At 26.1% G+C, this 14,114-nt stretch overlaps 2 protein-coding genes across 2 annotated transcripts; both read left to right on the top strand.

The window, feature by feature from the left end:
- The first annotated feature begins 50 nt into the window (after positions 1-50).
- On the top strand, positions 51-2,189 carry LOC126899018 (uncharacterized). The gene is made up of 2 exons (XM_050673495.1): positions 51-974; positions 1,328-2,189. Exons 1-2 carry the CDS (start codon positions 412-414, stop codon positions 2,130-2,132), a joined length of 1,368 nt encoding a protein of 455 aa, XP_050529452.1. The 5' UTR covers positions 51-411; the 3' UTR covers positions 2,133-2,189.
- Positions 2,190-7,953: 5,764 nt separating this feature from the next.
- Positions 7,954-12,841, top strand: LOC126899017 (uncharacterized). The gene is made up of 6 exons (XM_050673494.1): positions 7,954-8,443; positions 8,541-8,678; positions 8,742-8,856; positions 8,973-9,389; positions 11,874-12,151; positions 12,269-12,841. Exons 1-6 carry the CDS (start codon positions 7,958-7,960, stop codon positions 12,770-12,772), a joined length of 1,938 nt encoding a protein of 645 aa, XP_050529451.1. The 5' UTR covers positions 7,954-7,957; the 3' UTR covers positions 12,773-12,841.
- The last annotated feature ends 1,273 nt before the right edge of the window (positions 12,842-14,114 follow it).

Raw genomic sequence — 14,114 nt, 5'->3', positions numbered from 1 at the left:
TCGTCGCATTCTCTTTAATGGTATCCAGCGACTCAAAATGACGCCCACGAAGCGGCAATTTAAGTCGGGAGAACAAAAAAAGGTCACACGGTGCTAAGTCGGGTGAATACGGTGCTTGTTGAAGTTGTACAACGTCGTGTTTCATTAAATAGTCTTGCACTAGTTTGGCTTTGTGAACTGGCGCGTTGTCGTGGTGTAAAATCCAATTTTTGGCCGCCCACAAATCCGGCCGTTTACGACGCACTGCATCCCTCAAACGCTTCATAACACCGATGTAATACTCCTTATTAATGGTTTGGCCATTTGGCAAGTATTCGAAGTACACATGAGAGTAACTATATTGTTAAACTTAATTATATAATACATTTTTTAAACTGTCATCATTTTAATGTATTAGAAACATTTGTTGACATGATAAATTTAATTATAAATAAGTGCCAATCAGAAAAAGATATAAACCACCAAATCCAATTTCAATACTGCACAGAGCAGTTAGTTGATGTTATAAAAAATTCTACAACCATGTTTATGAAACTTTTGGGTGCTACTACATTTCTAAATCAATTAGATTTGCGAATTATTGATACATTTTTAATAACGCCAAGAGTAATCGACAATGAAATCGAATTATTTTACATTTATACAGATGCTAAAATGAATCGACTAGTATTTGATTATAAAAATAGAATTGTTGATATTTTTGAAGATATAAAAATATTTCATAAAAGTATAGCCGAGCCAACAATACAAAAACTCTACGAATTAAACATGGTCTGTGGTTTTGAAAATAGAAATGAAATTTCAAATGTTTTGATGACAAAGTATGACGTAAATAATATTGATGAACAAAAAAATGACCCAGACGATTTCGTAAATTTAATTTGTAATGATCTTAATACATTTTATAGTCAAATAGCTGACAATTATTACAGGGACCTTGGCTTTGGAGAGCTAGTAGGAACTAATTATTTCAGGTAAGACATTAATTTATTATCTAAATTTCGTTGATTTAAAATATCTTTTACATCACCATTAAAAAACACTTAAATAAAAATTATCAGTCAGATTAAAACTTTTTTTAAATTATTTGCTCGCAAATACACAATTAAAAATATACTCTAAAGTATATTTAGTAAATCAGCTGATTCACTCAGAGTCGTACTAAACTGACAATCTAAAAATTAATGTTTTAAACATATAAATTATGAAAAATATTAAGGCGATTAAAATCAAAACCTATAATATTTTTTTCTTATATAAAAAAACATAATTTTTTCCTGTCCAAGTTATACGTATTCTAAATATTTTTATTAATTGGTCTTTATAGATATGAACATCGTAAGCTTCAAATATATTATAAAGAAGATGGCATTATTCTTTTCAATAATCTTCTTTCTTATCCTGGTTGGCAATCATATCAAAATATAACTACAAAAACCAATGGAAATTATGTTAACATTAAAAATTTTATAGGTTCAATACATAGATCGAATTATAATCATGTACAAATATGTATAATACAAACATTAAGATGTAGGTATTTTGAAATAGCACAAACTTTTAATTCTATGTTGGGTGCTTCAATAAGTGTTTGTGAAAAAGAACACGAAAACCGGTGTGCAACTATACTATTTAAATTTTTAGAAAAAATCAACATTATGTTAAAAAATATGCTTTTTGCTTTGGTTACATTAAGACAAACATTTCAACATACAGCAAGACGATCAAAAAATACTCCAGTTGAAACACTTATAGAATCTTTTATAGAGTTAATTTGCAAATTAAGAAGTAAATATTATCCAGGTATGTTTTTTTCTAGTCAAGGTGTTATTGCAATAATATTGTTCTTCAATGATATCATACAAGAACGCAAAGAAAATTTAGATAATAAATTATACGCAGCCAAAAATTATTATATGAGGTATTTCAAAATGCCATTAAAAATTATAGAAGAAAATTGGTTTAAGGTAACATTTCAACATCAAATTGAAATTAATAATTCACTTGATAACAGATATGGATATATGTGTGATTTTCTATATTCTTTTTGTGATGAAGTTCAAATAAACGATTATGAAAAACTTGGATTTGACAGTTTACCAGACTTACTAAAAAAAGTACATATTTACTAGGTATTATAGTTAATATAGATATAGTTAATTATATTTATTTGATTAATTCCGGTATTTTTTTTTTTTTTAACTAATCACGTAGAATTTTCATATAAAATAAAACAAATTTTAGATCTATAATATTTTTTTAGATTTATACATTGAAATTGTATTAAAATTTTTAAGAGATTTTAGAAAAAAGTATCAATATTTTCATGAATCGTACTTTTAAAACTAGTTTAGTAACATATTTTAATACATGTAATTACTAATACATATACTTAATAAAAATATGTCATCAAAACAGTATTCCCCCATGTTTAAGATAAAGAAATAATAATAATACACTTTTGCATAAAATTCTTCCTTTAAAACTACCCTCTTACGCATTCCATAAACCCCCACGAAAAATATTCTATCACATTGATTAATCAAATCCAACAAAACATAGTTTAAGAATCCTACCACGATTCTTAAAAAATAATTAATAATTCTAAACTACTTTTATGGACTATAAAAGGTAATTTTTCCAAAAAACACGAATTCGCTCTTGGTTTCAATTCTATATCATACTTACGTTTTTGAAAATTCCATCATCAGATGCTGGGACTTACAATAATTCTTACACATCTTATTGTGTAAGAATTATTCTTATTGGGTCATATCCTGGCTGAACAGAGTATTAGCACAATAATATCATAAACAAAGTTTTAATTAAATATTTTAATAATTTAATATTTTTGTTTATTTCATCAGTTAACATTAGTATAGTTCTAACCTTGTACAACTTTTGAAAATTTATTGGTATCTTACAACTTTAAATTAATAATATTAATTTCACAATTAAAAATACACGTTATAAAAGATTTAAATTATAATGCCAATGCAACTGGAGCTGATATTTCATGTAACATCTTAAATATTATTCGTGTTTTAGTAATATGTATTATATGTAACTATTAAATGGACAAAATTATTTTATTCAATTCAAATAAGATATGATGGCAAAAATATATCTAATTTAATATGTGGAATGAATAGCACACATTTCAAATATTTTCGAAATAGAACCCTTAAAATTGATTTTTTTGAAACTTGAACTTACTTACGATATAAAAATTAATTCAATAAATACTTAAATTATAAAATTGTAGATTTTTGTGAAACTTTTAGAATATACTTTAAAGAAAAATCCTTCAAAAATAATTTTAAAATTATTTCTACTTTACAAATATTTAAATAAATACAGATTTAATAAATTAAAAAAAAAATAACTTTATGAAATTATAGTTTCCGCTAAAATAAATTGTGTGAAATTTTGAATTCGTTGTATATTATTTAAGTGCATAATTTAAATGCTTAAAATTAATTTTAATTAAAAATAATTAATCCATAAAAACATGATAGTTATTGTAATAAAAGTAAATGATAGAATTCAGTTACTGAACGCGGTTAAATATATTGTTACATTTATTGTTAGGTGTTAATAAAAATGCAAGATTTGACAGTTAGAATTTAATAATTAAAAATATGAAAAACATTATTTATTGTTGTTATTATTTTATGAAACCACATGTTTTTTGCTCATATATTCAACTATAAATAATTAACTAAAATTAAAGAAGTAAATTATTTATTTATTTTTATCGATTATGTTATCTTATTTACATCTCTACTATTTTATTAGTTCCGTGATTTATAATGAAATCCAGGATATGAGAAAACTGTCGTCATAAAAGTGTTAAAACATTTTTCGAAGCTTCAATTTATTTAATACATTATCTCATAACATTACAATGATTAAATTATCGATAAATAAAAACCCAGCACAGTGGTGTCGCGGTTCAGTGGGGACGTGGCATAGTTGGGTCCAGTATAGATTTAATCTGACAGTGATTACAATCACTATCATAAGTAACGCTTTGATGCAAATCTGTAGATAGTGTTTAATTCTGAGAAATTGGTGGATAATTACAAAAGCAACATCAACTTCTATTTCCTTAATTATATCCAGATTAGTAATTCTTTTACTTATATATTATATAATTTTTATAATTAATTGTTTTCAAATTATTATTGATTTTTAATATTTTAAAAGTAATAATTTTTAACCTATAACCTATACGTATAAGTGTTACTGTAGCACATACACCTACATGTTATGGATACTGAAAGCAAGTTTCTCATCGGGGTGATTGTTAATATACAGGGTCTAATGTCTACGGATCATTCATTTTTGGTTAAAGAATTGTCCGTCATTGCCCTGGACTCTACATGTCTCTCTCACTGGGTGTTCAAACATCCAAACGCTGTCAAGGACGATAAGAAAACTACAAACTGGCTCAAAAAGCATCATCATGGTTTGGATACCACTTTTGGGGACGTTGAATACGATGAATTACCGAGAATAATGCAACTGTTACGCTGCGATACTATTTACGTAAAGAGTGCTATCAAAAAAAGTGTTTTGGAAAAGTATTTACCTAACCAGAATGTAATCGATATGGAAGACTTGGATTGTCCACCGTTATACAATCTATTCTGCTCTACGAAACCATGCTGTGTCCGACACATGAACAACTATAAAATGTGTAGCAATGGTTGCTTTAAGCATAATGCTTTATACAAGCTACAAGATCCATACACTTTTCAATATGTCATAGCATTATATAGTTAAAAATGTAAAAAATAAAATCGAAAATTTTCACACAAAAATAGCATTCGGTAGCCATTTTCAGCGTGAAGATAAAATAAAGTCCGAAATTTTTTTTTACCATAATAAAGTATATTACATTAGCTTTAATTTAAGATATATATAAAAGTGTCAGACCTTCCGGAACATTTTCAAAAGTTATGTTGAAAAAGTAAATTTTTTGTGAAAAAGTTGTCATTTTAAATCCCCCCCTGTGGGCAGTTAAAGGGTCAGATATAAAAAAATATATACCAAATGATAGGTAAAGACATCATGCATCTACAAAAAAAAAAATTATATTGATTACCCATTTTCGCCGTGAAGAAAAGTCCAGAGGTCAAATTTCTTTTTTTCAAATTAAAGTACATTACATTAGCTTTAATTTAAGATATATATAAAAGTGTCAGACCTTCCGGAACACTTTCAAAAGTTAAGTTGAAAAAGTTCTACTTTCTATATGCATTTTTTATATTTGAAGCCCCCCCATATATAGGGAAATAGTCTGATTTAAAAAAAAAGTATATCCAATGAAAGATGTATATAAATACTACTTCTCATGAAAAAATTGTATTGATCCATACATTTTTTAAAAAGTTATAGCACTTTAAAGTAAAAAATGTAAATTATAAAATCGAAAATTTTCACACAAAAATAGCATTCGGTAGCCGTTTTCACCATGAAGACAAGTCCAGAGGTCAAATTTTTTTTTTTCAAATTAAAGTACATTACATTAGCTTTAATTTAAGATATATATAAAAGTGTCAGACCTTCCGGAACATTTTCAAAAGTTAAGTTGAAAAAGTTAATTTTTTGTGAAAAAGTTGTCATTTTAAATCCCCCCCTGTGGGCAGGTTAAGTGTCAGATTTACAAAAAAAATATACCAAATGATAGGTAAAGACATCAAGCATCTATATAAAAAAAAATTATATTGATATGTTCATTTTTGAAAAAGTTACGGCAGTTTTTAGTAAAAAAAATTGAAAAAATTTCGAAAATTAGCGATTTTTAAATTTGTAATTTTTTTGGAGGTTTCCCCCATTTACGGGGAACGAGGGAAATTTTTTCAATTTTGAAGGGTAATGTCTTCGACTAGATACAATTTGTGATCTTTTGACGTATCGTTGAAAGAAATCCGTTCGGTGAGAGCTGAGAAAAAGTGGTAACAGACACAAAAAAAAAAAAAAAAAACACATCATAGTAAAACCAATACCTTCTCAGCTTCGCATCGAAGCTAATAATGATTATCACTTTGTTATAACAGTTTATAAATTAATCAAAATGATCAATAATTTATAATAAAATAATTTTAATGAATGTAAATATAAAACGGTAGTATAGTGGGGTCGCAGCACAGTATGGACGTGGCTAATTGGAACAAGTAAAGATGATATCTGACAGTGAATAAAATCACTATCATAAGAACCGCTTTGATGCAAATCTGTAGATAGTGTTTAATTTTAAGAAATTGGTCGATTATTCCAAAACCAAAATGAACTCCTATTTCCTTATTTATATCCTGATTACAAGATTTATGATATATAAGTGTAATATATAAATAAACATTTAATAAATTTGTTCAACTTCGATGGCTATTTGCACTGTCGTACGTTGGTAGTACCGCGACGTAGACACAAAAAATGTACACAAATTAATTAGTACTTTAAGTATCAAGTTCGTCGTTTTGGCACTTCTCGAGTCCTCTCGTTGGTTACACTGGTCAGCCCCAATTCATCTAATTAGTGAATCACTAAAGAGGTAGTATTTAGACCCGCCAGCATGGTCTAGATTAAAAGTAGTAGACTCAAGTGTGGCTCCTCGTTAGCCACCACCAATCCATCTATTTTTTACCATACCTACTAATGAACGGTTTCCTTTTAAGTTTAAAGTTGCAAAATTAACTTCTTGTATTAAAATAGTTTCTTTAATACATATCATATATTATTTGCTAAAAGATTTACATCAGAATATAACCTAACCGACCGTATTCACCGTGTTACTCTATGTAAATACGCTATTTTAATTAAATTTATTTACAACGAAAATTTTGTGGAAGCACAAAACTTTCCTCCTTTTTTAAATTGTGGACAGCTAAAAAATGTTTAAAAAAATGATTATTATTGACTCGGATCTAGTAAGAATCTCTATTGACAATATGGTGTCTAGTGGAAAGTAGTATTTTATATTATTGGTTTAATCATAGTTTTTATATAAAACTTCCATCGGTTAAATTTGCGCGTGTACATAAACAAAAGTCTTTAACTGTTGAAAATATGGTCAGTTTCCACTTAATTCTGATCAATTTAGAGCTGTGTAGGTATATAGTTAATAGTTGTTACGTTTTAAACATGCGGTGTTTTAAATACCAACATTTTCAAAACTTATATTGTTTTTATGGGACATTTTAAACACTTTAAACTGTCTACTTATGGTTTAATAAGTTTTTTTTTAACGTGTATTTAGCAACTCTAATAGATTGTATTTTGTTAATTATATTTTTTCTTTTTCTTGTAAATATGCTAAATAAATTATTTTGATTATTTATCTACCGACATTTGTTTATCTAGATCTAATTAAGATTTAGACATAAATGGAATTATGTTCTAGTAGATCATAATAATATAATAAGAATTTATTACTTGTGCCTAATATTATTAGAAATATATTAAAAATGTGTTTTTAATTTTAAATAGTAGATCCATAAGCGTAGGTATTATAATTATAACTATGTACAAATGATTATTTCTTACTATTACGATAAATTATTAATTTTGAGACGTGTATTTTGTATTGATTATAAAAAACTAATATATATTGAAATTTTCAATTGTACTATAAGTACTAGTATTTTATTTGAAATAAAAAGAATAAACTAGGTATCGCTCATAAATAACTATTCTTATAATGAAAACGTATTGTAAATAAATTATTTCTTAAATAAAAGTGTTGCAAATTATCAGGCCCGGGTTTAAAAATATCGAAGACAGTTTAAAGTGGAAGTTATATTAACAAGAGTAAACACTAGTGACATTGAGACAACAATAATCATTGCAACATTGTAGTTTTGAGTTTACATATTAACATTTTTTATGATTTAATTGAAGTAGGAATACTTCTAGTCAAAAATTTGTTAGTCTACTGTAATTAAAAAAACTGATGGTTCACGTCATAATGCTTTCTGTGGCATATTTGAAAGATCCATTTGGATTGAAAACTATTTTTTTGACATCCATAATATTGCACATTAATAACAGTTTAATAATACCGCCAAATTCCTATAAATTAATAACTACTGAAATGTTATCTACTTATTTAAACAAAACGTTTGGCTCCGAACAGCATTGTTTACGTATATTAGTAGAAGGCACTCAAAAATCGGCAATTGACAATATTGACATATTGTCTACTTTATATCGTGTTTCATCCAATATGTCAACACCTAGAAATATCGAATTGATCATAAGTTATAATTACTCTATGGTGAACTACACTAAAGGGAATAATCCATGTGCAGCAATTGTTGCCATTGTTGGAAGTCAAATAGGAGTTGAATGGGCTATGGAAGAAGTTCAACATAATTTTGCGGAAAGGATGTTATTGATCGTAAACATGCAAACTTGGAAATACAAATTTGATCCTAAAGTAAATTATACTTTTATATTCAAAATATTATTATTATAATGCATACTTATTCACTAAGGAGTTAATTATTTAAAAAAACTAACTTAACTTGTTTCAGTATACACCAAAATATTTCAACTATACTGACGTTATATTGATAACAATCGATAAAGAGAAAGAGAGTGTTTTTCGAATGGATCTTTATCACAAAAAATTTATTAAAATTTCTAAAAATCAGAATAAATGGTTTTTACATGTAAGATAATTAAGTACACGATAGTTTATTTGTCTTGTAAGTGTTCTTATTTTTTTTAAATAGAACATTCAAGGAGAAGGAAAAGTTAAAAACTTTCACGATGCACAAATAAAACTTTATGCATTTAATAATTCTCTTTTCAATACAGTTAAAAAAAACAAAATAACAGGAGAAAGTGGTACTTACATTTTTTATTTTAGTCTCACGGTTATAAAAATTTAAAAAGTTCTATTCATTTTATATTTATTATTATTTGTAGTTAAATTATGAAGTTAATTTTTGTTGCTTATTTAGAATTAGGTGATGGCGTAGAAACACGTATTTTTAAAGAAATAGCCAATAGGCTGAACGTTAAAGTGAAGTTGATTTCGTCAAATAGTGAAGATCATTGGAATAAGATGTGGCCGAATAGAACGTGGGCACCAGGAACGATTCAAATGCTGTATGATAGGGAAGTTGATGTCGCATTTGGTGCGCTATGGATTCAATATAGTAAAATTGGATTCATCGAAATGTCTGATTACTGGGGTTTTATGTGTCTTAAGTTCCTAGTACCCAAACCAATACCTTTGAGAAATAAATGGGACTTTTTGTTAAAGCCATTCCCTTTCAGTTTATGGTTAATGTTATTAGCAGCAACTTTAATTAATACATTGACGTTATGGATGGCTGGTATCGTTCAAAAAAAAATTGGATACAAATATATCGATAGTAAGTAGTGTTTGAGATCAATTTTTAGGTAAATAAATGATGATGATTCGTTTTCAATACATGTATTGAATAGTTTAGTACAATTTACATATGAAACATTTAATAAACAACAATTTTGCGAGGTTTAAAAAATAAAATTTTATTTAAGACTTTGAATTCCTATATAAGCACAATTAGAATAAAAATTTTGGGAGTTCTAAATTAATTTTTTCCCACCCTAAATTTTTTTATATAATAATATGTATAATGTTCTTAATTTTTGAAGAGATTAATTTTTTGTCTTGGGCTAAACCCTTACTCCCCTATGATGTCTTTTAATGGAATTTCAATCTACTTTTTTTATTATTATTTAGTATATTTTGGATGTTTATTTTTCATATTTATATATATACATTTATGAATTATATTTAATTGTATTGATTAAGATTGTCATAATAAAAAGGTTCCTCAAGGTAGTTTCTTAAAATTTGTGTTTGTTAATGAATACATTAGAAAATGTAGTCAATAAATGTACTATATTGTGACACATTTTTAGATATAGTATCAGAACTAAGCCTGTGCATTTATTATTATTTGGTTCAATTATCGATTTGACAAAAAAAAAATCGATTATTTTTTTCTGAGAATTGTTGATTATTTGATTGTATTCATATTGTGATATTATACAGAGTGATTTTTTTATCATAACCCACTCAATTACTTACAGAATAATAATAAATTAAATATTTTTTTTCGATTATCTTTAGTTACACATCATTCTTGAATTATTAACTATGTAATACTTTTTAAGTTCATCCCTTATGCCTGGTAAGGGTGTTAACTTTGTTTTTTAAAATGGGAACACATATTTTGAATTTAATAAAATGTTTGAGTTTTTAATTTAATAGTAAATGGCATTTGAATTTTTAATATAACTTTATTCATTTATTAGATTTAAACATTTAAAGTTTCAAATTTTTGAGTTAATATATAGGTATAATACACAAGGGATTACAAATACAGGTAGCTAATTGATTTTTTATGACATCGATATTAGCAGGTAAACAGCATTGTTATTATCAATGATAGTAAGGTACATTGTTGTGAGTTTATAAATACACTAACTGACAATACAAAAAGTATATCTATTGATAGTCATAATTGATAATAAACAATCCGTGACTGTGAAATATTTAATTTATTATTATTCTGTAAGTAATTGAGTGGGTATGATAAAAAAATCACCCTGTATAGCTATTATATTATTATATAACTTATTTGATAAATAAAACTCAAGACTTTACTTTTTTGTTTCTTTTAAACAAGTAAAATTTATCATAGCCAATAGAATTAAATTAATCGATATAATCGATTATTTAATACGAATCGCTTCATGCAAATAGGGCCTTAATTCTTACTTTAAACTTTTGAAAAAATATAAAAAAACTTTTGATATGTTTCAAAATACGTAAAAACATAAGGATTTGATAAAAAATAATAGATATTAAACAGCAATTATATTCTATAATCAATATTATCATTATAATAAATTTAGTCTAGATTAATAGCATTTAAGTCTTAAACCCTTTTTATAAAAATTACTAATTTCATGTATTTTATTTGTTTCAAACTTTGTATTTATGACATTAAAATAAAAATACCAAAATATCATCATCAAAAAAATGCCATTACCCTTAAAAACATCAAAACAGATCAATAAAAAAAAATATAACAATAAAATATTTCAAGTTGTAAATTTTTAATACTAAACTTGCTTCTATGTTTCCATATCAATAGGCTATATGAAAATGTCATCATAAATGTCTTTGTACAGATGGCCAATTTAAGGATATGTTTTTTTAATAACATTCATCTTTGATATTTTAATAGGAATTTTATCATTTTCGTAAAAACGAGTATATGGAAGTTTTATATCAATTTTGTATTTCTCTGGTTGCATAAGAGGAGATGTAAATTTAAGAGGACCATTGATTAATGGATAATCTAAAATAGTTTCAAATTATTCCAAAATGTTTACTTAGGTTTTTTTGCATGTCGCGATTCATATTATTGATTTGTCGTCGAATTAATCAAACAATCGATTAAATCAAATGTTATTTTTAATTAATTAGAAAAATTTAACACCCCAAACCTCCCACAAAAAATGTAGACAGCCTGACTAAAAACATACCTATTATTAAATACTCATATTTTCAATTTCATTGTTAATTTAAATGTAATATAATCAGGTACCGGAAACAGTAGCGTATTGGGGTGGGTCTCAGCTATGCCCTTGGATAATGTTAGTCGTTATTTATGCTAGATACTGATGTTGGCAGTGAAAAACCAACATTTTAAGTAATAAATTACTTGAAAAAATGATCACCAATTTTTTTTTTTTTTTATGTATTAGCTACCTCATTGAAAAATTCAGCGTGTATCACTGCCGAGTAAAAATAGTATATAATATAATAAAATATTGTTACCGTACTTATGACGTTTCAGAGTTTACTACATTATCATCTTCAAGTTTTTGGATTTTGGGTTCAATGCTTATGACTAGTTACCCAAAACAATTGCATCACCTTGGTCCCATACGACATTTAATAAATTGGTGGTGTCTTTTTATGTTTATCATAGCGACAGCGTTTTCCAGCGTTCTTTATTCACACATAACGTCTCCAGAATACACTAGTTTAGTTTCAAGTATTAAAGATATGATAAACAATGGATATACTTGGGGATTACCTTATCTACCATTTTCTGATCAAGAAGAAATGGAGGTATACAAATGAGAATAATTTTTAACTTTTTTCTATGAGAACTATAAAGAACAACAAATTTTAAAAGATTCATATTTTATTTAAAAATTATTAGATATTATTATTTATCTCTTTTAGAATCCATGGCACAACAAGTTTAATAAAAGTTTCATCTTAGAAAAAAGTACAGCTGATCGTATTAACCGTTTGAAGCATGGTAAGTATGCATTATTAACAGAATGCATCAACGAAAAATATTTCATGGAATTGCAAAACGTACCTCCATCGCTGTTAAGTGATCTACGAACAAAGAGAACGTGCTTAAACAATTTCTACCATGGAATAGGATTTAGCAAACATTCACCGTATTTAAAATCAGCTAATCTTGTCATAAGACATCTAGTTGAAAGTGGTATTATAGAGTATTGGTTCCATCGTATTATAGAAAAAAAACTTCCCTTAACTACATTTGATCGTGTCTACGAACAAAAGCCTCAGAGTGATCAAAACAATGGTCCATCATCCCTCACATATTATCAGTTAAGAGCTGTTATAGCAGTATGGTTAATCGGCTGTATTTTGTCAACTATAGTTTTCATCATTGAATACAAATATTTTACGATAGTCCAGGGGCATATTTAGACATTTTCAAAGAAATAGAAAACATCATAAGTATTCGTTTATAATAAAATTTCTGGTTAAAATTATGAATACTACAGTTACTATATTTACCCATCAAAATATGCGTTAAGATGCATTACTATCATCGTGCATTAATAATCAGGTTCATCTATTTTACTTTTAAGTCCATCTAATTAATATCCAGGAGTATCGTACCCTTCAATATCCTCTTTTTGCGGTCAAGTATAATAAACACATTTATTAAATTATTTAAAATATTAATAAAATGATATTTACAAATATTAAACGAGCACAAAAGTTTAATAATGTTACAGTTGAAATATTTCGAATTTTTATGATATATTAATTAATGACAGGAAAATCTGATAATTTTCGTATATTTCAATTTAAAAATGATTAAAAATGAATTTTAAGTAAAAATACAAAAAAAAAAAAAATAGAAAAATAAAGATTATCCCCTTTGTTATAACAGTTTATAAATTAATCAAAATGAGATCAATTAAAACTTCTTATTTAAATAATTAAAATAAAATAATTTTAATGAATGTAAATATAAAATGGTAGTATAGTACCCCACTTACTGTGCTGCGACCCCCGCAGCACAGTATGGACGTGGCATAGTCGGGGCAAGTATAGATGATATCTGACAGTGATTAAAATCACTATCATAAGAAACACTTCGATGCAAATCTGTAGATAGTGTTTAATTTTAAAATATTGGTAGATTATTTCAAAAGCAACCATAACTCTTATTCCCTTAATTTTACCCCGATTAGTTATTTGATTTATAATTATTATATATGAATTAATAATAATTTTAGTATGAAATTTATATTCAATAATTTAATATTGTAATTTTTACGGATATATTATAAAAATAATAAAGTAATTGTATATTTATATACTTTTAACGCGTATATAAATTTAAAGGGCTTGATGCAATACTTTTTAATAAACAAATTTTGTTACTCATGAATAAATACACTAGACTACAAGGAACTTTCATCAGAAACAAAAATATACTTTTCTAAATCAACTTTTCGCGATGTTTTCAAATGTGCAACTAGACTTTTTCTATCACTTCTAAGTTGTAATAGTATTACTTATTATTAAAAAATAAGTATTTACATATAAAAAAAAAATAATTAAGAACAAAAAAAAATTGTTTTAAATTAAAACTGATTTTGATTTTTACTATGTTAAAAATAAGGAAAATGACATACTTAACCTATTTTTTTAATCGTTTAAAGTTGATTTTTGTGAACGTTTATAATAAAAAGAAATTAATTTATTACAATATCTTTTAGCTCAATTGGCAAGTTTGAAATTGACATCATTAAAT

The sequence above is a fragment of the Daktulosphaira vitifoliae genome, unplaced genomic scaffold, assembly GCF_025091365.1.
Source record: "Daktulosphaira vitifoliae isolate Bord-2020 unplaced genomic scaffold, ASM2509136v1 Scaffold_2, whole genome shotgun sequence".
Classification (NCBI taxonomy): Eukaryota; Metazoa; Arthropoda; class Insecta; order Hemiptera; family Phylloxeridae; genus Daktulosphaira; species Daktulosphaira vitifoliae.
The sequence above is the reverse complement of the archived record's forward strand: the minus strand, read 5'-3'. Positions and strand labels throughout refer to the sequence as shown.

Coding starts and splice junctions, on each gene's coding strand:
- LOC126899018 (XM_050673495.1), top strand. CDS start 412: ATGATAAATTTAATTATAAATAAGTGCCAATCAGAAAAAGATATAAAC. Junction 975..1,327: donor GTAGGAACTAATTATTTCAG/GTAAGACATTAA, acceptor TGGTCTTTATAG/ATATGAACATCGTAAGCTTC.
- LOC126899017 (XM_050673494.1), top strand. CDS start 7,958: ATGGTTCACGTCATAATGCTTTCTGTGGCATATTTGAAAGATCCATTT. Junction 8,444..8,540: donor AATACAAATTTGATCCTAAA/GTAAATTATACT, acceptor AACTTGTTTCAG/TATACACCAAAATATTTCAA. Junction 8,857..8,972: donor CAAAATAACAGGAGAAAGTG/GTACTTACATTT, acceptor TTGCTTATTTAG/AATTAGGTGATGGCGTAGAA.